Source organism: Stenella coeruleoalba (genome assembly GCF_951394435.1).
Source record: "Stenella coeruleoalba genome assembly, chromosome: 2".
Classification (NCBI taxonomy): Eukaryota; Metazoa; Chordata; class Mammalia; order Artiodactyla; family Delphinidae; genus Stenella; species Stenella coeruleoalba.
In genome coordinates, this window is record NC_137147.1 from 73,524,443 (window position 1) to 73,550,022 (window position 25,580).

At 56.4% G+C, this 25,580-nt stretch overlaps 1 protein-coding gene across 2 annotated transcripts; it reads left to right on the forward strand.

The window, feature by feature from the left end:
• Window positions 1–887: 887 nt before the first annotated feature.
• Window positions 888–24,905, forward strand: LOC307182856 (myosin-6; the record flags this gene model as incomplete). 2 transcript variants are annotated; one of them, XM_079914481.1, is made up of 37 exons in its annotated part: window positions 888–1,111; window positions 2,235–2,378; window positions 2,623–2,779; window positions 2,877–2,904; window positions 3,190–3,301; window positions 3,565–3,657; window positions 4,611–4,674; window positions 4,940–5,038; window positions 5,468–5,571; window positions 5,656–5,794; window positions 7,792–8,060; window positions 8,339–8,509; window positions 9,726–10,035; window positions 10,724–10,794; window positions 11,085–11,172; window positions 11,263–11,380; window positions 11,526–11,649; window positions 11,919–12,055; window positions 13,333–13,588; window positions 13,711–13,953; window positions 14,103–14,279; window positions 14,565–14,710; window positions 14,937–15,027; window positions 17,160–17,549; window positions 17,901–18,027; window positions 18,119–18,237; window positions 18,598–18,794; window positions 19,340–19,523; window positions 19,697–19,862; window positions 19,999–20,123; window positions 21,032–21,340; window positions 21,581–21,784; window positions 22,353–22,478; window positions 22,691–22,966; window positions 24,119–24,214; window positions 24,336–24,470; window positions 24,834–24,854. In XM_079914481.1, exons 1-37 carry the CDS (start codon window positions 911–913, stop codon window positions 24,852–24,854), a joined length of 5,817 nt encoding a protein of 1,938 aa, XP_079770607.1. In that variant the 5' UTR covers window positions 888–910. The 2 variants fall into 2 exon arrangements, with proteins under 2 accessions (XP_079770607.1, XP_079770608.1); XM_079914482.1 differs by having other exon boundaries at window positions 904–1,111; window positions 24,831–24,905.
• Between the last annotated feature and the right edge of the window lie 675 nt (window positions 24,906–25,580).

The following is a 25,580-nucleotide window of genomic DNA, read 5'->3' on the forward strand; positions in this document are numbered from 1 at the left end:
TGCAGGTCAGTCGGAGGCCCAAGGGTTCTGCTAAAACTGACTTTCTCCAGCCCTGGGACGTTTCCACTGACAGAGGGGAGGTTGCAAGGGGAAAACCAGAAACCTCTTTTCTTCTCCCATCTGCATTTCTTTCCCTGCATCTGTCCTCTCCTGCTTTCTGTGTCCTGCGTGTGCTTTCTCCATGTCTGTCCCTCCTTGGACGGCTTCCCTCTCTTTGTCCAATTTTATTTTGCCTCTTGGTCTTTGTCAGTACTTGTCACTATCATACTTCTTTGTCTGTCTCTCCTCCTGCCCTTCACAGCTGCGTGTTCTAATCTCCTTGCCTCTCTGTTTCCAACTCGGATTCCACATCCCACTCCTCTCACTGTTACTAGCTCTGCATCCTTTCTTTCCTGTCTCCCTGCCTCTCATCTGCCCGACTGCCCATGTCGGTCTGTCCCACTCGGCTGGCTCTCGGTTTAGCTTCCCGGCTTACTTCTCCCCACGGGGCTACCTCCGTTGTTCCTCATTCTCCTTGTCCGTTCTTCCCTCTGCCTGGCTGTACCTCTGTGGCTCCGCCCATGGTCCAGAGTCTCCAGGATTCTCTGTGAAGAGATCGCCGGGTGAGAACCACCCCAATTTTCTCCTGGAAGCCAGGTTGCTGCTCTCCTCTGAGCAGCTCAGCACCTCGCCTTAGCAAACGCTAGCCAATTCCACCCCACGCAGACCCCTCACAGATTCTCCCTCAGCTTCACGTCAGAGGGCAAGGGAAGCAGAACCCGAGTTGGGGAGGGCTGGACCCAGGCCAGGTAGGGAGGTGAGACTGATAGGACCCAGGTGGTGAGGGGGTGGGGCAGAGAGTCAGGGGCAGAGGGCAATGCTGCCCACTGAGGCCTGGGCCCTCCTGTCTCAGCCGCAGAGGAGGGACAGGATGACCGATGCCCAGATGGCCGATTTCGGGGCGGCGGCCCAGTACCTCCGCAAGTCAGAGAAGGAGCGTCTAGAGGCCCAGACTCGGCCTTTCGACATCCGCACTGAGTGCTTCGTGCCGGATGACAAGGAAGAGTTTGTCAAGGCCAAGATCTTGTCCCGGGAGGGAGGCAAGGTCACTGCCGAGACGGAGAACGGCAAGGTGCGTGGGGCACAGCACGGGGTGGTGGGTGCAGGGTGGAGCCACATGCAGTGGGAGCTGAGGGGCTCTGGAGAAGAGCCAAAGCCAGCGGGGGTGCTGGGTGACCCCCTCGAGAAGCCCAGCATCTGAGTAAGAACTGACCTTTCTTGTTAGGTCTGAGCAGGTGTAACGAGGCCCCACGCCAGCCCGTTGCCAGAGAGGATGCTGGCGGCCGAAAACCTCAGCTGGTTTCCTCTTCAGAGGGGACTTGTAGATAAAGAGGGCATAGACACAGCATCAAATGAAGCTCCCTTCTCAAACCTGCGTCCCTCCACTCTGCCTCAGTTTCCTCCATGAACCGAGTCTCCCCAGTCCTCCCCAGCCATACCAAGAGCAAACTTTTACCGATGAACGCAAAGAGCAGGAACTCTTGAGTTCAGTCCAGAGCTGACGACTGGCACTCAGAAATCCACAGTCCTGGTCCCTCATGCTGGCCACGAGAACTGCCACTGGTCAGCAGCAGTGGCTCAGAACCTCTGGGGACTTTGACCCTGAACCCAGCTCTGCCACTAGCAGCCACCATGCTGGCAAATCATTTAGTTATTCGATCCACAGCTTTCTCCACTGTAAAAAATGCTGGAATACCTACTTGCAGGATCTCATGACGTCAGGGCACGGCAAACTGACCAGTGGAGATCGAACCATTTGACAGTGACCAATGAAGAGTGTAGGGTAGATGGGTGAGATGTTTTTCCATTAGTGGCAAGGTTTGCCCTGAGCAATTGATGCCCTGAAGTACTGCCCCCAGGAGTCAGGGTAAGGTGTGTGTGCACAGGTCAGAGAGTGGCCATCCCTAGACAATTAAGCAGGGACTGAAAGGTGATGCTCATGGGCACAGGGTCTGGGGAACTGGCAAGACACAGGGACTCTAGGACAGTCTCTAGAAAGGGCGAGACAGTGGGCAGGTAAATTATCTGGTGTCATGGGAAGCTATGGGCTAGGGCCCAGGCACTGGTGAGAGAAGAGCTAGGGGAACGAGGCCAGGTCACAGCCTGTACTCTGGGAGGAGGTAAGTGGGCAAGGCTGGCAAGGGTCCTGGTGGGAGTGTGGTCACCCCTGTCCTACTGCCCCACCCCCTCCCCAGACGGTGACCGTGAAGGAGGACCAGGTGTTGCAGCAGAACCCGCCCAAGTTCGACAAGATTGAGGACATGGCCATGCTGACCTTCCTGCACGAGCCTGCAGTGCTTTTCAACCTCAAGGAGCGCTACGCAGCCTGGATGATCTACGTGAGTGTGTCCTGCACACGGCGGGCAGCCTGTCCTGCACAGAGTCCAAAGTAGGCCGGGGCGATTCTCTCACGGGGAGGGGGTTGGAACGCTCCCAAAGGGCTCTCTGCCCCTATCCCATCCCTGGTCAGCTGCAGGAAGAGAGGAGCCAGCTGGGCTGACCAGGGACTCTTCTGCCTGTCACCACTGCCCATCCCAGGCTCTCCCTTCCAACTTCTCATGACTGCCCTATCTTCCATTTCAGACCTACTCGGGCCTCTTCTGCGTCACCGTCAACCCCTACAAGTGGCTGCCGGTGTACAACGCCGAGGTGGTGGCCGCCTACCGGGGCAAGAAGAGGAGCGAGGCGCCGCCCCATATCTTCTCCATCTCCGACAACGCCTACCAGTACATGCTGACAGGTGGGCTGGCTGCTCTGACCTGTGGCCCCTCAGCCCCACACCCGTGGACCTGGGCCCTCAGCCCTGACCCCATTGCCTCTGCTCTTTTCTCTTCCAGATCGGGAGAACCAGTCAATCCTCATCACGTGAGCAAACACCATCCACCCACAGAGGGGCGTGGGCTGGGGGGGACCCAGGCTGATTCCTGGGGGTGATGGGGTGGGGAGGAAAGGTTTAAGGCGGAGACTGCAAGGAACTGGGCTCTCCGAGGAATGCCGGAGTGACCTACAGTGCTGGGCAGACTCTGCAGGGAGCTGGGCCCCGGGGGAGGAGATTAGATGGCTGGGACTCTCAGAGAGGAGGGTGCAGTGCTGAACTTTGAATGGAGGACGATGGGAATCTGGGTTCTGATGGGTCCCTGTTGCCCCCAGCGGAGAATCTGGGGCAGGGAAGACTGTGAACACGAAACGTGTCATCCAGTACTTTGCCAGCATCGCAGCCATAGGTGACCGTGGCAAGAAGGACAACGTCAATGCAACCAAGGTGCCGGGTGGGCCACGGGCTCGGCAGAGGGGGACCGGGGGGGTGGGCTGACCAGGTGACCCTTAGCCCTGCCCTGGGAAACAGTGTGGACTGCACCCCTGAGCTCAAGACCTACCTGGCAGGAGACACACACTCTGAGGGTCTGAATATGACCCGTTGGAGCTGCAGACCCCCCAGCAGTCCATCCGGCCACACCCCCGCCCTCCCCACCACCACCTGGAGGTGGACTGGAGATGCAGCCCCACGCTCTGCTCCCTCTGCAGGGCACCCTGGAGGACCAGATCATCCAGGCCAACCCCGCCCTGGAGGCCTTCGGCAACGCCAAGACGGTCCGGAACGACAACTCCTCCCGCTTCGTGAGTGCACCTGACCACTGCCAACTGGCCTTATGCGGCCTCAACAAAAAAAGGGGGGTGCAGTTTTGCCAACAGTCACCCCACCTGGTTGATTGTCCTGCATTTGGTTTTGGGATATCAAATAACACACACACACACACACACACACACACACATACACACACACACACACACACACACACACACTCCATACCCTCCCCACTCAGCCTGGCCCCCGAGTGCTGGGAACTCAAGAAAAGAGACCCAGAGCTACCACAGCTGTTCCAGAGCCGAGTAACAGGGCTGATTTGGGCCACATTCTAGATTTTCCTTATGACTGTTTCCAAAGCTCTTCCACACTGGAAGTGGAAAGAGAGCGTGGGCGTTGGAGCCAATTCCCCAGCATTCCATCTGCCCAGTAAGTCCCCACACCTCTCTGAGCCCCAGTTCCTGCATCAGTGAGACAGAGGTAGTAGTAGCTACCTTGCTGGTTATTGGGAGGATTACAAGAGATCATATCAGAGGTACAAACAGGACACATTCTATCAGTGCTCATTCCTGTGTCCTTTCTTTCTTTTTTAAAAAAATATTTATTTATTTGGCTGACCTGGGTCTTTAGTTGTGGCACGTGGGATCTTCATTGTGGCATGCGGGATCTCTAGTTGTGGTGTGCAGGATCTATTAATAGTTCCCTGACCAGTGATTGAACGTGGGCTCGCTGCATTGGGAGAGCAGAGTCCTAACAGCTGGACCACCAGGGAAGTCCCCTCCTGTGTCGTTTCTGCTCAGAGATCCCTGGGTGGCATGTGGGGATGGGCATCCTCTTCCCTGTTTTACTGATACTAAACTGGGATTCCAAAGAAGTCATTTACATTTCCAGAACCGTCCAGGGCATTCTGGGTTGCGATGAGGTCCAGGATCTCCGTGCATCTCTTCTGGCCAGTTCTCTCACTCTTTGTCCCATCTGCCCCCAGGGGAAATTCATCAGGATCCACTTTGGAGCCACTGGAAAGTTGGCTTCTGCAGACATAGAAACCTGTGAGTACATGGGGAGCCCTGCCCACACCTCTGGGTCCTCCACCTCTGCCTTCATTCCCGCCGGATGCCCCACCTCAACATTTCCCCTCCATCTTCTGTCTCTGTCTACATTTGCCTCTTGGCTTTAGAATTCTTCTTCCTTTAAACCGTATCTTTCCCCGGGCTCTCTCCACTTGCCATGAGAGCCCTTCTCCCCTGACCTCCACCCTGTTGCTGGCTTGGCTTTTTCCCTCCTTACCTGCCTCCCCACCTTTCCTCACTTCAGATCTCCTGGAGAAGTCCCGGGTGATCTTCCAGCTGAAGGCTGAGAGGAACTACCACATCTTCTACCAGATCCTGTCCAACAAGAAGCCAGAGCTGCTGGGTGAGCCCAGCCCGATGGCCCTGCTGCCCCCAGCGCCCTCCGCAAGCCCGCCTGTGCAGGGCAGATCCCTCCTCCTCACCCGTCCCACCAGACTTCTCACCCCCCCTCCTTCCATCTGCCCATTGCCTTTCTCTTCCTCCCTCACCTTGGACTCCCCTGTGTCAATTCTTGCCTCCCTTTCCACCCTTCCTTGCTGCTTTACTCCTTCTCCTCTGCATTTGTCTCCCCTTCTCCCACCTGTCATTCGCCCACCATCCTCCCACCCTGGGTCCTCGCCACCCACTTTTCCTTTTCTTCTGGGTCCTCCCCTTGGTCCTTGCTGACGGTCCTCCTCTCTACCTGCTCCCGCTCTTTCCTTCATCCCACCCCTGCCCCCCACCGTGCCCCCTCCCACCCCCTTGTCCCCTGCCCTGTCCCCCGCCTGGACAGACATGCTGCTGGTCACCAACAACCCCTACGACTACGCCTTCGTGTCTCAGGGGGAGGTGTCTGTGGCCTCCATCGACGACTCCGAGGAGCTGGCGGCCACGGATGTGAGCTAGGAGGCAGTGGGCGGGTCCCGGGGCTCCTGGGCCGCCTGCCCCGCCACCCACTCTGCCTCTCTTGCCCTGCCCCAGAGCGCCTTCGACGTGCTGGGCTTCACTCCTGAGGAGAAGGCCGGCGTCTACAAGCTGACGGGCGCCATCATGCACTACGGAAACATGAAGTTCAAGCAGAAGCAGCGGGAGGAGCAGGCGGAGCCCGACGGCACTGAAGGTTCGAGGACAGGAGAGCAGGCGCTGAGAAGGCCTGAGGGGATGGGCGTTTGCCCGTCATGCAGAGACGGTCCTCTGGGAGCACGGTCTCCCATTCTGTGTCCTAAAGGGGTGCCTTTCAACGATTTTTTTTTTTTGGCTGCGTTGGGTCTTTGTTGCTGCGCGTGAGCTTTCTCTAGTTGGGGCGAGCGGGAGCTACTCTTCGTTGCAGTGCGCGGGCTTCTCATTGCGGCGGCTTCTCTTGTTGCGGAGCACGGGCTCTAAGAGCGCGGGCCTCAGTAGTTGCGGCACGTGGGCTCGGTAGTTGTGGCTCGCAGGCTTAGTTGCTCCGCGACATGTGGGATCTTTGCAGACCAGGAATTGAACCCGTGTCGCCTGCATTGACAGGCGGATTCTTAACCGCTGCGCCACCAGGGATGTGCCCCTTTCAATGATTTTTAAGGAGTTATGTTCACAGTAGCGATGTTAGGACCTCGATAGAGAAAGTGGAAAGAAACCAGGAATAGGAGAAGCAGGTGGTTGAAAGGCTGTGCTTTCTCCCAGGGCGGGCTCAGCCCCACCCCAAGTCCACCTGGCCCAGGCTCCAGGCTTTCTTCTCCATTAGAACCTAGCCAGACGCCACCCTGCATCCCAGACAGGCTGGCTCCCAGAGGACCTGAGGCTTGTGGGTGGGTGAAGGCAGGGACATGGGAGAAGTGGGCAGACAAGGAGGCACCTCTCAATCCCGCTAGCTTCTCAACCCAACTGCACAGAGCAGAAGTGAATTGGGGAGATTTCCTTCTGCACCCAAGACACCCCCAAGCCCAGGAAAGCAGAGAACTGATCTCTGCACACCCCCATCACTAATGCAGTGTGTATGTGAGGGATGCCCAGGCCTTGGGTGAGCCCCTCGCAGCCTCCGTGCCATGTTCTGTTTGGGAGGCAGGAAGCCAAGGGTCAGGACACAGCTCAGGGCATTGGCACATCACCCACATCGCTGGGCCTCAGTTTCCCCCTCAGTGGAATGGAGCGAAAGCCCTTCCCAGCTCCCTCTAAGGCTATCTCGAGAATCCTTTGAGAAGGAGATGTGAAGGGGTGTGAACAGGGCTGGACAAACGCCCAAGAACGTTCCTCTTGGCCCACCTTCAAGGACCCCTTCTCCATGTCTGTCCAGATCAAATGCCAAGTCTCAGTTTCACAATAGCATGTTGCCAGTTATCACAAAACTCTTGAAATTCAACCAAATAAATTCCTTCTAAATAGATATCATATGTTGGATGGCACATTTGGAGAGCTGGGGATTGGGGGAGGGTGACCAACATGCTGTTAGGAAGCTTGATTTCCCAGCCGGCCATGTTGGCCAACAGATAGATTCAGGGTAGAGCAGGCCCAGTCCTGGGCTAGATCCTGGGATTGGGGACAAAGGAGGAAAGAAGCAGAGGACAGCATCAGCCACAGTGCCTGCCCTGGAGAGATGAAGGGATGCAGTGTGGTAGGAGGGCCTGGGGTGAGGGAGGGGCCTGGGCTCCAGCCTGACTCGGGCACACACTGGCTGTGTCACCATTGCAAGCCTTGTGCCCTTCAGGCCTCTATTTGCAACTCTTTTTTTTTTTTTTAATTTATTATTTACTTTTGGCTGCGTTGGGTCTTCGTTGCTGTGCGTGGGCTTTCTCTAGATGGGGCGAGCGGGGACTACCCTTCGTTGCAGTGCGCGAGTTTCTCATTGCAGTGGCTTCTCTTGTTGTGAAGCACGGGCTCTAGGGGTGCAGGCTTCAGTAGTTGTGGCACACGGGCTCAGTAGTTGTGGCGCACGGGCTTAGTTGCTCCGCGGCATGTGGGATCTTCCCAGACCAGGGCTCAAACCCGTGTCCCCTGCATTGGCAGGTGGATTCTTAACCACTGCACCACCAGGGAAGTCCCTATTTGCAGCTCTTTAACGAGAAAGGCAGGACCTGATGGTCCTGGGCAGGGAAAGACGTCTGCTGAAAGTGCTTGCTTATCCCTTTCCTTCTCCACCAGATGCTGATAAGTCCGCCTACCTCATGGGGCTGAACTCAGCTGACCTGCTCAAGGGGCTGTGCCACCCTCGGGTGAAGGTGGGCAACGAGTACGTCACCAAGGGGCAGAATGTCCAGCAGGTGTACTACTCCATTGGGGCGCTGGCCAAGGCCGTGTACGAGAAGATGTTCAACTGGATGGTGACACGGATCAACGCCACCCTGGAGACCAAGCAGCCGCGCCAGTACTTCATAGGTGTCCTGGACATTGCCGGCTTCGAGATCTTCGACGTGAGTGGGGAGCCCCGGGGCCGGGAGAACAGTAACTCACTGGTTCGCACAGGCAGCCACCGCTGGCTGAGCCGGCTGCAGGCCAGGCGCGGGGACGGCGGTGTGCTCTGGTGGAGACGGTCATGTGTCTTCAGGGCGCCCTCCCTCCCCGCCCTGACAGGGGAGGGGAGGGGCCAGCTGCACCCCTTGCCGGGCTGGACGCGGCCCTGGGCGCACCGCATGGGCCACGGACAGCTGCCCGCCTGACCCGCTCCCCTCCCCCACCCCCCGCTCTGTAGTTCAACAGCTTTGAGCAGCTCTGCATCAACTTCACCAACGAGAAGCTGCAGCAGTTCTTCAACCACCACATGTTCGTGCTGGAGCAGGAGGAATACAAGAAGGAGGGTATCGAGTGGGAGTTCATCGACTTCGGCATGGACCTGCAGGCCTGCATCGACCTCATCGAGAAGGTGCCGCTTCGGCCCCTCCGCCCGGTCCCCTTCACCCGCCATCCCAGACAAAGTGGCAGCCCTGTCCCTCTACACCCAGGAAACTAGTCCCAGAACCCCAAGCCCTGCTTTCACACACCGTGACATCACAAGCGTACACAGGTCCAGCCCTTCCTTCTCTCCCCAACACCTAAGACCTTTTCCTGTCTCGTGGACACCTCCCAGGGTCTTAAGAGGGGGATGTAGTGAAGGAGAGGGCTCCTGCCCCCTCTGACACCCCATGAGAAGTGTCATTCGTGGGAAGAAACTAGGCTGAAACTAGACATGTCAGCTTCCCACCCTCTCCCTGTTGGCTGAGGATAAGCCTGTGTTCAGCTCCTCTTATATATGGAGGTTCCTCAGAGGAGACAGGACGGAGCTGGTGGGAGGCTCTCAGTGCTCGCTTGCTCCCGGGGCTCCATTGCTGATGGAGGCCAGAGGCCGCAGCAACTGCCCCTCCCCCAGCCCAGCCGCGGCCAGTCAGAAAACAGGGCCTTCCCCACAAGCTCTGCATAGTTATCCAGGGTGCTCCTCTTCCAGAGGCCTCAGATTTCCCTGAAATTGTATGTAAGAGTGTGTGTGGACTGGTCGTGGGCAAGGTGTATATGCAAGTGTGTGTGTGTGTGTGTGTGTGTGTGTGTGTGTGTGTGTGTGTGTGCATTTCTCTGGGGAGGGAGTCTTTGGATTCGCCAAATTCTCAGTAGGATCCCTGTCCCAAGAAAAGTCAAGAGCTGCTACACTTTCTGAAGTGCAGGACATTGTGCAGAACCTGGATCCCGCTAACCGTTCCTTGAACGATTGTTACCCGTCATATAGGCAGGAGTCTGGCCTGCCCTGTAGTCTGGTGCCTCTGACACATTTCTGTCCCAGCCTTCACCCCGTGCTGGGGCAGGGAGCCATTCAGGAAGAAGGGGCTGTTCTTGAGCCCTGGGGGGCCGGGGGCTGGGGATTGGGAGTACAGGGCTCTTCTCTGGGTCCACTGGGGCAGAAAGGTTACATTGCCCAGATCTGAATGTATTCGGATTTAGGTTAACTCCAGGAATATTGGCTTCCTGTATCGGGACACGAGGTACCAGCTCAGGCTCTCTGTGGCCTGCCTGCTACACTGGGCTGCAGTCTCTCCTCTGTCGGGGTATGGGACTCTGCAAGCCTGGGAGTGCACTCAGTGATGCTCTCCCCCTCCCCACCCTGCCATCAGCCCATGGGCATCATGTCCATCCTGGAGGAGGAGTGCATGTTCCCCAAGGCCACTGACATGACCTTCAAGGCCAAGCTGTACGACAACCACCTGGGCAAGTCCAACAACTTCCAGAAGCCGCGTAATATCAAGGGGAAGCCGGAAGCCCACTTCTCCCTGATCCACTACGCCGGCACGGTGGATTACAACATCATAGGCTGGCTGGAGAAGAACAAAGACCCGCTCAACGAGACAGTAGTGGGCTTGTACCAGAAGTCCTCCCTCAAGCTCATGGCCACACTCTTCTCCTCGTATGCCTCCACTGATGTCGGTAAGAGGGCAGCCCTGCACTGCCAGAGCAGTTCCGGAGGTGCAAGGGGCCAGGATCCCGCTGCTTCAAAGCACACAACTCTAAAGGCAGGAGGGAGCCCGTGAGCCACGGGAGGGGGTCAGGAGATCCCACAGCGGCCCATCTCTACCCCTTCTGTGGAAGTACCATTTTGCCCTTTGGGTTATGGACGTTGTTGTACATGCTGTGCATCTCTTCAAGACTCTGAGCAACTGAAGATCAGTGAGGGTGGCACGCACATCACTGCAGCAGGCCTGGCATGGAGCCGTGCCTGCAGGAGGTCACAGTAAATGTTGAGAGGATCACTGAACATACAGTAGAACAAACGAGCCTCCAGTTCAGAGAAGGAAGAGAAAGGGTGTGAACTGAAACGATGAGGGTAAAGTACAAGAAGAAAAGTAGAAAGTGGAAAGATGTAAGCATGGGTAGGGGTTAGAAGGGAACGGGAAGAGAAAGCACAGATGTTATTTCAATGCCTGCTTTGTGCCAAGCACTGGAAAGGCACGCTCCATGCTTGATCTTTTCTAATCTTCTCCTCCTCATGAGAAAACTGAGACTTAGAGAATAACTTGCCCAAAGTCACACATCTAGTGAGCAGCAGAGCCTTGTCCCTACCTGAGGGCTCCTCCGTTTTCAAGCCCTTGTTCATCATTCCTTCTCTTGTTATTAGGGGACAGCAGTAAAGGCAAAGGAGGCAAGAAAAAGGGCTCATCATTTCAGACAGTATCGGCCCTCCACCGGGTAAGAAGGGCCCAGGGATGCCAAGAGACTTGTGGTGGGCAGGCCCAGCCCAGAGCATTTTGTCTGCACCACCCTAACCTGATGCTCTGAGTTTGGAGAGAAAAGAAGCTAGAGTTATGTGGTCATTTTTGGCATGTAAATTCTATACAAGCCTGAACTCACATCATAAATTATGTATCAGCTCCCTATCCCTTTGAGGGTTCTGGTGACAGGTTGTCTGGGTCCCAGGGCTCAGGGACCAAAGGGATGGTCCCTGTGGCTCCTGACCTCCAACTCTCATCCACCCCCAGGAGAATCTGAACAAGCTGATGACCAACCTGAGGACCACCCACCCTCACTTTGTGCGCTGCCTCATCCCCAATGAACGGAAGGCTCCCGGTGAGCGATGCACGAGCGTCTAGTCTGGAGAGGGCACTTGGCATCCACTTGCCCTAAGGCTGACCCCCTCCCTCTCCCTTCCTGCCACAGGGGTGATGGACAACCCCTTGGTCATGCACCAGCTGCGCTGCAATGGCGTGCTGGAGGGCATCCGCATCTGCAGGAAGGGCTTCCCCAACCGCATCCTCTACGGGGACTTCCGGCAGAGGTGGGTACCAGGGCCCCCCAGGGCTCAGGGAACAGGGGGAGCATAGGCAGCCTCAGGTGGGAGGGGAGTCTTCAGGTGGCCTCAGATTCTCTGGGCAGAGCAGATCAGTGCAGAACGTGGGTAACTACGGGCACCTCCCTCCCAGGTACCGCATCCTGAACCCGGCAGCCATCCCTGAGGGCCAGTTCATTGACAGCAGGAAAGGGTCAGAGAAGCTGCTGGGCTCCCTGGACATTGACCACAACCAGTACAAGTTTGGCCACACCAAGGTGAGTCTAGAGCCCCTTAGGGTGGCGTTGCAGGATGTGCGACCATGCTGAGTGGACCAGCTGGTAGCCTGATTCCTGGCTACCCGTATCAACAAAGGGCTGGAACCCAGGCTTCCTTTCTGTCTTGTTTTTCACATTTCACTCCCAGGTCTAGGATGTGTGGGTAACAGGGCCCTGGGAAGCTGAGCCAGGGTCTCCCACACTCTCCCTCCACCCTGACTACCCTTCTCTGAGGCTGTGGCCCCCTTGGCTCTACCCCTCACCCCCAGGTGTTCTTCAAGGCGGGGCTGCTGGGGCTGCTGGAGGAGATGCGGGACGAGAGGCTGAGCCGCATCATCACCCGAATCCAGGCACAAGCCCGGGGTCAGCTCATGCGCATTGAGTTCAAGAAGATCCTGGAGCGCAGGTGAGGCTGGAGGGAAAGAGAGAGGCACTCCCAGAGATGTAAGAGGCAGACAAGCAGAGCGAAGTGGCGTGGGTCAGGAGACCTAAATTCAAATCCTGGCTGCACCACTTACTAGCTAGCCTGAGCAAGTGACTTTGCCACTCTGGGTCTCATTTTGAATTCTTTAAAAAAGAAAATTCCCCTTAGGGAAATACAAATTAAGACTCCAATGAGATACCGTTTTAAAACACTAGATTGACAAAAACCAAGAAGTCTGACCCACTGCTTATGGATGTGTAAATGTGTGCAATCTCTTTGGAAAACAATGTATCATTTTCTTTTAAAGTTGAACAGTTACATACCTTTCCACTCCTGAGTGCATTCCCACAGAGAAACTCCTGCACGTGTTCAACATGAGACAAAAAATGAATCTTTATAGTAGCATTGGTCAAAATAGCGAAGATCTGGAAACAACTTGAATTTTCATCCACAGGAGAATGGGTGAATAGTAGTGTACTCATTCAGGGGAATATTATAAAGCAATGAAAAAGGAGGGAACTAAAACTACATGGTACAATACGTTTGCACCTTAAGAGCATATTGCTGAGTAAACAAAAGCAAGTCACAGAAGGATACTTATTGTGTGATGCAATTTTTATAAATCTCAGAAATAATTTTTAAAATAGCATATTGTTAAAAGATGCATACACACATGGTTAAAATATTTTTTGAAAAAGTTAGGAAACAAAAAACACAAGATTTGAGGTAGTGGCTGCTTCTGGTGGAAGGACCAGGAAAGGGGATGGGGTGGAGCCCACAGACAGAATCAGCGATGGCAATGCTCTAGTTCTTGTTTGGGTGATGAGTTCATGGACAGTCATTTTGTTTCATGCTTCATAACTTACACATATATTATAGATATTCCTAAATGGAAAATATCATATTTTTAACATGCTTGAGGTTCTTATGAGATTAGAAACACCGAACACGGTAGACATTCTACTGTGGTAGACATTCTACTGTGGAAGTGGTAGCTTCCATAGCTACTAATACTCCAGTAAGGAAGATATAAACTGCCCTTTTGTTGAATTGATCAATCAATAACTATTTATGGAGCAACTCCATGTTCAGTGTGGTTATGCTGAGGTGGGGTTGCCTATCAAGGCTACAAGACAGGGTTCCTGCCGTCAGGTGCCTACAAACTTGCTTAGATGTGCTGGGAGCCGAGTGCTGCTGGCCCCATGATTGCGAAGCGCTCTTTTACAGTGCCCTTCCCTGCCTCCATGTTTCTTTGCCAGGGATGCCCTGCTGGTAATCCAGTGGAACATTCGGGCCTTCATGGGGGTCAAGAATTGGCCCTGGATGAAGCTCTACTTCAAGATCAAACCGCTGCTGAAGAGTGCAGAGACAGAGAAGGAGATGGCCACCATGAAGGAGGAGTTTGGGCGCCTCAAAGAGACGCTGGAGAAGTCGGAGGCTCGACGCAAGGAGCTGGAGGAGAAGATGGTGTCCCTGCTGCAGGAGAAGAACGACCTGCAGCTCCAAGTGCAGGCCGTGAGACCATTTCTCCTCTCCCCTCCCCTGGATTATAGCCCATCTCATCACCAGGGACTGAGTCTCAGAGCTCTGGCTCTCTTTAAGACCCTGGATCTCTCCTCTCTGTCCTCTTCTCCCAGGAACAAGACAACCTGGCTGATGCAGAAGAACGCTGCGACCAGCTGATCAAGAACAAGATCCAGCTGGAGGCCAAGGTGAAGGAGATGACCGAGAGGCTGGAGGACGAGGAGGAGATGAACGCCGAGCTCACGGCCAAGAAGCGCAAGCTGGAAGACGAGTGCTCTGAGCTCAAGAGGGACATTGATGACCTGGAGCTGACGCTGGCCAAGGTGGAGAAGGAGAAGCACGCCACAGAGAACAAGGTGAGGGCAGCTCCCTCTGGCTCCAGCCCAAGTCTCCTCAGGATTCCCAGACCTGAGTGTGGCCCAGGTCCTTGGCATTGGAGGTCTCCACAGATGTCTCCAGGTTGGTGACCTTTGACCCTAAAGGGGATGGGGTTCTTGGTCAACAGGTGAAGAACCTGACAGAGGAGATGGCTGGGCTGGACGAGATCATTGCCAAGCTGACCAAGGAGAAGAAAGCTCTGCAAGAGGCCCACCAACAGGCCCTGGATGACCTTCAGGCTGAGGAGGACAAGGTCAACACCCTGACCAAGGCCAAGGTCAAGTTGGAGCAGCAGGTGGATGATGTGAGTAGTAACAACCATGCTCCATCCCTCTCAGGTTGGGATTTTTCAGGCAACACCAATGGCCAAGGGGTTCCCAATCCCTAGAACTAACTTCCATGACCCCTGGGGCCCTTTTCTTTCTACAGTTCCTCACTAGGCTGGGTCTCTAATGCTTCACGCTTGCAGGGCTAACTCTGCTGGTTTGACTTCCAATCCCATTGGACTTTGGGTTTAGACGGGAGCAGAAGAGGATGCACTGTGGATCTCAGGTTTCCTACATCCTGTTCATTTTCTTTTCTCCACCAGCTGGAGGGATCCCTGGAGCAGGAGAAGAAGGTGCGCATGGACCTGGAGCGAGCCAAGCGGAAGCTGGAGGGTGACCTGAAGCTGACCCAGGAGAGCAACATGGACCTAGAGAACGACAAGCTGCAGCTGGAAGAAAAGCTCAAGAAGTAGGAGCCTGCAGCGGCCAGGAAGGGCTACTGAGGGTGTCTGGCCTGAGGGTTAGAGTGCAAGGTGCTGCAGCACCTCTGGGCAAGGCTGCTCTGGGCACACAGCCCCCACCCCCAACCTTCACCCTCGGGGCCAGGGGGAGGGGACTGGTCCTCGAATACCGAGGCAGAAGGAGAGGATGGGCACAGGGAAAGGAAAACCACCTGCCACCCTCTTCTCCTCCAGGAAGGAGTTTGACGTTAATCAGCTGAACAGTAAGATTGAGGATGAGCAGGCACTGGCCCTTCAGCTGCAGAAGAAACTGAAGGAAAACCAGGTGAAGTTCTTCTGGGTGTAGCCACCGGGAGCTCAATGGCGCTGAGGCAGCTGAGGCTGTAGGAGCTGCTTAGGGTTCTAGACAGTATCTAGAACTCCAAGCCGCCCGGAGGGCCCAACAGCCCTGACTTACAGGCACTTGGGAACATCAGCCTTCCCCCATTAGAGCAATAGTGTCTTATTTCAGCAGGACTATTTGGGGGAGAGGGTGGGGATCATACTTACTAAAAGGGCTTCTCTTGCTGAGCTATGCTCCACCTCATGGGTTTTCTGCTCTGGGACAATTGGTAGGGCTCCGTTCTCCTCTAACCCTTACTTTTGGTGCTTCTCCCCACTTCATGGGGGTGAGAAGGGCCTTCATGGAGCACCTTGCCATGGGAAGCTCTGTTCTTATTCTTCCCGGGTATTTACCCTAGCCACTAACTCAGGCTGGATCCCCACAGAGCACCGTGATATGGAGTCAACTCCCGCAAACTTAAGCAAGTCACTCCCCGTCCTGAGCCTCAGCTTCTCCTTTCATCTGTAAAATGGGACTAATGACCCCTGCCTTGCAGAGGACCAGAAGAGACATTGTACAGGAACCCACTTTGTCAACCAGGAGGCAACATATATATGTTATTTTAATATAGCTCAGGCTAGAGAAGTGAGCCAGCCACCTGCAAGAAGATGTTCTTTTGTCTTTCGCATGGCTTTCTCATCCCTCTGCAGGAGGAGATTGAATTAACAGCCAGAGTCTCCCTTGCCTTTAATGAACTGAATTTTAATGTGCTTTTAGTCCCATGTTTGTCAGAAGAGCCCTGGAAGCAAGGAAGGCAGGTACTCTCGTTCCCATTTCATAGCTGCAGAAGCTATACGGCCACATCTGGACATAGTGGCCCCAAGGCCACAGGGACTCAGCTATTTATCCTCTCATTTTCTTATGAGGCCACTAGTGGAGAGAGCTAATCTCCCCTCAGCATTCAGGGTCGATGGCCCAGGGTGCAAGTGACACATGAACACAATTCCCCTCCTCTGGGGGCTGCTCAGGGGCTGGTCTGCCTTCAGTGATACTCTTCCCTCCCATCTTCTTGGGTGCCCCTTCTGGGTTTTAGCCTGAATATTAGGACATCCCCAGGTTCTCCTAGCCTGGTCTGGGCAACCTCTTTGACTGTTGAACCCAGAACAACTGTGCTGTTATCCTCACCAGGTCTTGGCAGTGGGCTGTGGCTCCTCCTTCTTCCTGCCCAAGCTCTTGCACTCAGTCCCCATTCTCCATCCTGGGAGCAAGGGTCTGGTGGTTCTCTCTCTCCTGCTCCCAGGACCCCCTCACACACATTCCATCACCACCATCCATAACCACAGGTGAAGGGATCCCACCAATCCTCCCCTTTGCTCCTTGCTAGTCAGACAACAGATCAAAATTGTAAATGGGACATTCTGCCAATTTAGTCAGGCCAAGGCTAAGACCAGAAGGTAGGGACATGATACAGAGGAGGGCACCCTGCTAGCACTCACCGGGCCTGGAAGGGAACAATTAAGCTGGAACCGAGCCCTGGGCCTAAATAAAGTAAGCCCTGGAGAGTGAGGAATGTGGTTGATTGGAGTTTGTGGTTAATTCGGAAGATTACAAAAGCTTTTGATTATTTGGAGGCATACTGTTGCAAATATTTGGAAAATACAAGCACCAGCTTTCCTGCCTTATCATTAGCAGAATATGAATTCCACTAGTGAATCTGTGGAATCTTTGAGACCCAGGACCTCACGGGATCTCAAGATCCCTCTCTGAAGACAGATTCTCAGGATTCAGGGCTGCCGATGCGCAGACTGGGTCTGAGATGCCCCTCCGGGAAATGCCTTGAGAGTTTGGCTTCAACCAAATTCCCACTGACGGTCTTGCATTATAGGATGTTTGGCAGCCTGCCTGGCCCCTGCCCACTAGATGCCAGTAGCAACACCCACCCCCTCCCCAAGTCACGACAATCAAAACTGTCTACAGACCTTGTTGACTGTCCCCTGGGGTACAGAATGTCCCCTGGTGAGAACCACTGCTCTGCAGGACCTGGGTGCTTTGGCCAGGAGCCTTCTAGAGCCCTGGGGAGGGGGCTCTGATGGAGGGGTCAGGCGGTGGGTCTGAGCCCCCTATACCCTGCCCAGGCGCGCATCGAGGAGCTGGAGGAAGAGCTGGAGGCCGAGCGCACTGCCCGGGCCAAGGTGGAGAAGCTGCGCTCAGACCTGTCCCGGGAGCTGGAGGAGATCAGTGAGCGGCTGGAGGAGGCCGGCGGGGCCACGTCCGTGCAGATCGAGATGAACAAGAAGCGCGAGGCTGAGTTTCAGAAGATGAGGCGGGACCTGGAGGAGGCCACGCTGCAGCACGAGGCCACGGCGGCCGCCCTGCGCAAGAAACACGCCGACAGCGTGGCCGAGCTGGGCGAGCAGATCGACAACCTGCAGCGCGTGAAGCAGAAGCTGGAGAAGGAGAAGAGCGAGTTCAAGCTGGAGCTGGACGACGTCACCTCCAACATGGAGCAGATCATCAAGGCCAAGGTGGGCCTCTCCTCTCCTCTCCTCGCCCTCTCCTCTCTCACAGCCTCGCAGTGTGCCTTCCTTCCACTTCCTCTCTGCCATCGCTCTTATTCTCACTCCCTTCGTCACCCTCTGGTCTCTCTCCCTCTCTCCCTTGCACCTGCCTTGCCCTCCACCTGTGTCTCCATCTCCTCACCATCTCTCCCTTCTTTAATTCATGCATCCTCTCCAGATTGTGCCCCTCCAGCCCCGCCCCATTTCACCTCCCACCCCCTGCCTCTGTGCGCTCCCCAACCTTGGCCCTCCCTTCCTTCCTCCAGTCAACCCAGCCCCTCCCACATTCACCTTTCTCTTGTCCCTTACCGCCTGAAGGCAAACCTGGAGAAGGTGTCCCGGACACTGGAGGACCAGGCCAACGAGTACCGGGCGAAGCTAGAAGAGGCCCAGCGCTCCCTCAATGACTTCTCCACCCAGCGAGCCAAGCTGCAGACGGAGAACGGTGGGTGCCCCTAACCAGCCCTGTGCCTGCCTCACGGAAGAGCATCAGTTGCCCCCTTCCATGGCCCACAAACCCTTGTTCCCACCTGCAGGTGAGCTGTCCCGGCAACTGGAGGAAAAGGAGGCACTGATCTTGCAGCTGACCCGAGGGAAGCTCTCCTACACCCAGCAGCTGGAGGACCTCAAGAGGCAGCTGGAGGAGGAGGGCAAGGTGAGGCCCGGCTACGGGGCAGCAGACAGGATTGATGGCAGCCCTGGGGCAACCAACCTCAGAAATGGAGCCTGGAAGCTGCAGAGAGGCTGCTAATGAAAAAACCTCCAGGCCAGGTTCTTCCACTCTTCAGCTAAGCCACACCCGAACATCACTGAGTGCCTCCTTTCTTATTTGGAAGGAATGGGCAAACTGGGAAGGTACCTTAAGATGTTGAGATTCCACACCAGCCCTCACCCTGAAGCAGGCTGGGGCTTGGTTGAAGTTCATAGATATGAAAAGGATCTGGAGAATGGGGACAGGGCCTTCCCTCCCACCTTCCCAGATGCTGAACCCACCTCCCGGTGCTGCCCCTCCCAGGCGAAGAACGCCTTGGCCCACGCGCTGCAGTCAGCCCGGCACGACTGTGACCTGCTGCGGGAGCAATACGAGGAGGAGACGGAGGCCAAGGCCGAGCTGCAGCGCGTCCTGTCCAAGGCCAACTCGGAGGTGGCCCAGTGGAGGACCAAGTATGAGACGGACGCCATCCAGAGGACCGAGGAGCTGGAGGAGGCCAAGTGAGTCCTGGGCAGCCCCCAAGCCTGCTTCTAAGAGAAGAAGGCTCAAGAGGACATGGGTAGAGACAGGCAGAGTGGGCACGGGAGGCAGATTTGAGGTGGAAGAGAGGAGGTGGGGAGAAACGTGGTGGGCAATACAGGTGCTTGCGAGGGAGCTGGGATCCTGCACTCTGAGTGAACCCTGGCTGGCCCTGACTCACTTCCTGTGACGGGCGAGCTTTTGGCCCGGGTTATACCTGATGCTCACGTATAAGACGAGCAAAAAGCTTGTTGGTCAGAGGAGCTACCGCCGATCAGCCTGGGTGGGGAGAAGTGAGGGCTGCCACCCTGATGCTGCTCCCCGTAGGGAAGAGCCTCTGTTCTAGGCACCCGAAGCCCTGGCTCCCTGGAGGCTGGGGTTCCAGGGTCTGAAGGGCTACTCAGTGTCCCAAGGAGCTCTGTGGGAGGGCCAGGCCCTCCTCATCTGGCAGTTCAGGGAGGGGTCGTCCCAAGGCCCCGCTGTTCCCAAGTAGAGTGACACACATACACCCAACCGCGCCGGGCAGGAAGAAGCTGGCCCAGAGGCTGCAGGACGCCGAGGAGGCCGTTGAGGCCGTCAACGCCAAGTGCTCCTCGCTGGAGAAGACCAAGCACCGGCTGCAGAATGAGATCGAAGACCTGATGGTGGACGTGGAGCGCTCCAACGCGGCCGCCGCGGCCCTGGACAAGAAGCAGAGGAACTTCGACAAGGTGGGCCCAGGCTGGGGACTCGCAGCCAGGGGCCAGAGCAGGCGGGCAGGCGGGAGTCAGGAACGTCCTCCCAGGAGGCAGAGGCTGGGAGGAGGCTGAGCCCAGGAGAGGGGCCTGGGCGCCCCTGGACGTGGGGCTGGGGCTGCCCGGTGAGCCGCGTCCCGTCCCCGCAGATCCTGGCTGAGTGGAAGCAGAAGTACGAGGAGTCGCAGTCGGAGCTGGAGTCCTCGCAGAAGGAGGCGCGCTCCCTCAGCACCGAGCTCTTCAAGCTCAAGAACGCCTACGAGGAGTCCCTGGAGCACCTGGAGACCTTCAAACGGGAGAACAAGAACCTGCAGGGTGCGGGCCCAGGCCGGGGGCGGGGGCGGGGGCGGGGCAGGGAGGGTCCGCACGTGGCGCCGCCCAGCGGCTCCTAGAGGCGTGCCCCCCGTTGGAGCCCGGCTGCCCCCAGCTGAGCGGCCCGCCCCTCCCACAGAGGAGATCTCCGACCTGACCGAGCAGCTGGGCTCCAGTGGAAAGACCATCCACGAGCTGGAGAAGGTCCGCAAGCAGCTGGAGGCCGAGAAGCTGGAGCTGCAGTCGGCCCTGGAGGAGGCCGAGGTGAGACCTGGCTCTGCCTGCACCCCTGCCTCCGACCCTCTCCTACCCACCCCTGCCCTCCTGTCTCTGACTCTGCACTCTCCCTCACCTGGGGGTGACGCAGACCCAAGACAAAATCTATCAGCTCCTTATTCTGAGTCCAAGGTCATATACCCACTACCCATGACTACCTCCAAAGCCAAGGTCTGTGCAAAGGAAAATGCCACGCACAGCTTGATCATAGGTTTGTTTCCCACTGGGTTTATAAAGTTGAAACCTGGCCATCATAACAACCCCTCAGACGGGGTGGGAGCATGGGCTCCGGACTCAAACAGACTTGAGTTTGAAACTTGGCTTCAGGACCACCACTTTGTCATTGGGCAAGTTCCTTAAGCTATCTGTACCTCGGTTTTCTCGTCTGTAAAATGGCATCAGTTGTACACACCTCATGAGATTTTATGCATAACTATTATGAAGATTAAACGAGGTATCGTGCTTAAGCGCTTAATATATGTTAGCTATTGTTACTGTTCATTTGTAAGAACCTAGCGATAGCCCTGAGATTTGGGGCTTCTAACTTTTTTCACTACAGGGTGAGAGACCTGGGAAACAAGGAGAAATGTTCGAATTTCTGGTTGTAAAAATCCTTCCCTTTTCTGTGCTATTTTAGATGGGTCAGGATCACGCAGTGTTGGTGCTGGAGGGTCTTGACAGTTGTGAGCTCAGAACACTTTCCTTGACAGAGGAAACTGGGGGTATCCAGCACTTCCTCCCCCAGAGCACCCGGATGGCCTGGGATGCAGGTCCCCCCTCCCCATCTCTTCTCAGCTCTTCTCCTCTTGGTTGACACCTTGCATCCTCCCAGCCTCCCTCCCCAATGTACCCTGTGCCCTGACGTCCTCGGACCCTGTCTCCCCACCCACCTCCAGGCCTCCCTGGAGCACGAGGAGGGCAAGATCCTGCGGGCCCAGCTGGAGTTCAACCAGATCAAGGCAGAGATGGAGCGGAAGCTGGCAGAGAAGGACGAGGAGATGGAGCAGGCGAAGCGCAACCACCTGCGGGTGGTGGACTCCCTGCAGACCTCCCTGGACGCGGAGACGCGCAGCCGCAACGAGGCCCTGCGGGTGAAGAAGAAGATGGAGGGCGACCTCAACGAGATGGAGATCCAGCTCAGCCACGCCAACCGCGTGGCCGCCGAGGCCCAGAAGCAAGTGAAGAGCCTCCAGAGCTTGCTGAAGGTACCTGGTGACTCTTGGAAGCAGGAAGTCACCTCACCCAGAGAGGGGCGGTGGCCGAGTTGGGGGGTGGCGTCCCATCACAGCACCAGATCCCTCCTGCCCCGGGGCCGTCGCAGGCACCTCCCACAGGTCCCACCTGAGCCACCGCCAGGGGCTCTCCGCAGCATCCGGTTCAGCTGACGGCCTTCTGATGGGCCAGAGCCCAGCTGCCTCTCTCACGCCCACTCTCCTGATGCGCAGGACACCCAGATCCAGCTGGATGACGCGGTCCGTGCCAACGATGACCTGAAGGAGAACATCGCCATCGTGGAGCGGCGCAACAACCTGCTGCAGGCCGAGCTGGAGGAGCTGCGGGCCGTGGTGGAGCAGACGGAGCGGTCCCGGAAGCTGGCCGAGCAGGAGCTGATCGAGACCAGCGAGCGGGTGCAGCTGCTGCACTCCCAGGTGAGAGGCCAGGAGAAACCTGCCGAGCAGCAGAGCCAGGACACCTAGCGATGCTCTGAATCAGATGGCCTGAGAAAGCATATGTCCAGGCACATGGATCATAAATTATTTCATCTCTGGGACCAGCTCGCCTCTGTTAGTCATGGCTGCGGAACCACAACCTTGAGAAAGGGGTCTACACTTAAAAGCTAAGAGTGTCATGGTGGATTGGTGGTGCCTGGCAAAATCACAAATCTGGGAGTCGTGGAATGCACGCTGTTATGTGATATCCTACCTCTAGAAGACAGCCAGCCTCAGCTTGCTGTATTAAAATGGGACTTTTGGGCTTCCCTGGTGGCGTAGTGGTTGCGAGTCTGCCTGCCGATGCAGGGGACACGGGTTCGTGCCCCGGTCCGGGAAGATCCCACATGCCGCGGAGCAGCTGGGCCCGTGAGCCATGGCCGCTGAGCCTGCGCATCCGGAGCCTATACTCCGCAACGGGAGAGGCCCACGTACCGCAAGAAAAAAAAAAAAGTGTAGAATCAGGCAGCAAAGCAGACATTCAATAGTTTTCTTTGCCTTTATCTAGAACACCAGCCTCATCAACCAGAAGAAGAAGATGGAGGCAGACCTGTCCCAGCTTCAGGGCGAAGTGGAGGAGGCAGTGCAGGAGTGCAGGAACGCTGAGGAGAAGGCCAAGAAGGCCATCACGGACGTGAGTGACCGCTCCCCTTCTTGCCCTCCCCAAAAGACTCGAACCAGGCCTGTGGGTCCAGGCCAGGCCACTGTGCTGTAACAGCAGTGACTCTGCCACTCTGTGGGTTTGAGGGCCTCAGGGAGCAAACGGCAGGATGGGAAAGAGGTGATCCTTAATGGGAAAGAGGAGGCCCCGGGGTCCTGTTCTTTTACGCTCTCTGCCGTGCACAGGCCGCCATGATGGCGGAGGAGCTGAAGAAGGAGCAGGACACCAGCGCGCACCTGGAACGCATGAAGAAGAACATGGAGCAGACCATCAAGGACCTGCAGCACCGGCTGGACGAGGCCGAGCAGATCGCCCTCAAGGGCGGCAAGAAGCAGCTGCAGAAGCTGGAGGCCCGGGTGCGGGAGCTGGAGAATGAGCTGGAAGCCGAGCAGAAGCGCAACGCGGAGTCGATCAAGGGCATGAGGAAGAGTGAGCGTCGCATCAAGGAGCTCACCTACCAGGTGCGGGCACGGCGGCTGCTCTGGGGCCAGGGCCTTAGGAGTGGACGTGAAAGCACATCCCTCGCCCCCCCCTCCTGACCCACACAGGCCCCACACAGAGCCACCCAGCCCTCTTGCCACCTGCTCCTTGAGAAGCTGTCTTGAGATTAATTTTCTTTCACAATCTCTGCAGATAGTTTGGCTTGAGTCCATGAATTTTTCTAGCGAAGGGAAAATCTACTTCTACTTCTTGAAAGCTCTTTGAACCAGCATTTCCCCAGTTTTTTAATAACCTGAAGCGCTACCATGAAGGCTTCAGAACAGTCCAAGCAATCTTTCCACCAGTCTCAGAGGCAGGGGCATTGTGTGGCATTTTAGTGATAAAAGTCAGGGATGGGAAAAGGCTCAGATCTTCCATGGAACTTCTGGGACCACAAACAGAAGGCCTTAGAGAAAGAAATCCCAAAATGTTCTAAGCCCTCCATCTGTATAGCTCAGAGCTTATGCCTTTGACCTGTTATTTTCACAGTGTGCCTGGGCAGGAGAGACAGAGAAAGGGGGTATTGGTCCGTTTGACAGCTGGATATGAGAGACACAGGAAAGAGATACAGATGTAGAACTTCGGGTGTATTGTGGGCATAAGTGGCAATAGCATCCTAGCACGTGCAATGATCAGGAATGATCACGCGACATTGGAGCCACTGATCCTGGTGCCCGATACCTGACCCAGTACAACGTATATTGGGTTATGATAGATTAGAATGATCTGGATTTTGATAATCCCTTCTTTCTGCTTTCCTCATTCGTCCTCTCTGGTCACTCCAGAACCACTGGCCAAGAGCGCCTCTGGTGCTCCAGATGAGAGCTGGAACAGCCCTGATGTCTCCATATTATCAGATGAAGAAATCCCGTTTGGTTCCGAGCCCCTCCTCCCATTTCTCACCTTAGGGCCACAGCCCTCCTTGCTTTTTAGATCCTGGACCGAGGACCTTGCCGTGCCCTTTGACCTATAAGTAGTGTCAGAGATGAAGTTTCCCCACCACCTCTTTGACCTGGCCTGTTGGAGGGAAGAGCAGCTAAGGCGTGAGGAGAAGATGGGGTGGTGAGGGAGGGAGAGATAATCGCTCTTGCCCCCACAAAAAAAACTGGCTTCTCCCGTGCATATGCCCCCAGACGGAGGAGGACAAGAAGAACCTGCTGCGGCTGCAGGACCTGGTGGACAAGCTGCAGCTGAAGGTCAAGGCCTACAAGCGCCAGGCCGAGGAGGCGGTGAGTGACCCCGATGGGGCCCAGGCCTGGAGGAGGGGACAAGGAGCCGGCCCCCAGGCTGGGAGTCTAATAACCCCTGGCTCCTCTCGCCTCATCCCCCCGCCCCCCCGAACCCCCGCAGGAGGAACAGGCCAACACCAACCTGTCCAAGTTCCGCAAGGTGCAGCACGAGCTGGATGAGGCAGAGGAGCGGGCGGACATCGCCGAGTCCCAGGTCAACAAGCTGCGGGCCAAGAGCCGCGACATCGGCGCCAAGGTGGGTCCCTCCCCAGACCCCGTTACTCAGCCCCCTAGCAGCGCGGCCCCAATGTCAGTGCCCTCTTAGTGGGCACTCCTTCCCCTGTATTTGGATAGCCCTGAGGGTCCCACAGCACTCACACCTGAGCATCCCCCCTCCTGCTCAGAGAAGCCCCCCACAGACTGGAACCTCCTTAGAAAGCCCAGTCCCACCCCCCCGAACCACAAGGACCCCTAAATGGGACCCCAAGGTTCCTGAGGCCTGAACCTCTCCCCACTAAGGGCATCTCCCTTAGGCCTCTCAAAGCCCTAGAGATTCCTCCCCACACCCTTCCTCCCTCCCGCCAGCTGCCCCCTCACACCTTTAATTCTTTCTCAGCAAAAAATGCACGATGAGGAGTGACACTGCCTCTGAGCCTCGCTCTTGCTGACCTGCAATAAACATGAGTGCCAGACTCTGCCTGAGCCCCTATCCTTCCCCGCCGACCATCCAGGAGCCGTCCTGGACTCCTGGGGGAGGGGGGCCCTGCCCCTGTGTCAGAGCTGGGGGAGCCAAGACACCCCACATCTACCGAAGAGGAACCGAGGCCCATGGAGGTGAGGCGGCTTCCCTGGGGTGGCAGAGCCGTGAGTCCCCCTACTGCTCAGCCAACCAGACAAGGGACAAGAGGGAGAAATTCCAAAAGTGGAGAAAACAAAGGCACCAGAGGGTGAGCCAATTCCAAACACTAGGAGACAGAATTGCACTGCGGAAGCTGAAGCCACCCTCCACCTACACCACCCCTGAGGCCCCAGGAGTTAAAGTTGTCCTGGGACACCTGTTTCCTCCAAAACAAATTCCCCACCGATGCCAGGAGAGGCTCAGAGCTGGCTGGGGATGGAGATGTGGATAAAGAGGGTGACGCAGGTCCCTTTCTGGTCAGCCCCTTGGAAGTAACCCACAGGGAGTCCCGCTCCCCTTAACCCCCCGGTACAGTCAGCTGGGGCCCGGGTCTGTGGGCCACACCCCATCGTGAGGGCATCCTGAGACTCTGCAGCCAGCTGACACCAAACTGAACCAAAGTGTGGACCAAACCTAGGTCCCGCTTGTCTCATCTTGACCTCTCACACAGACACAGACGAGCAGGGC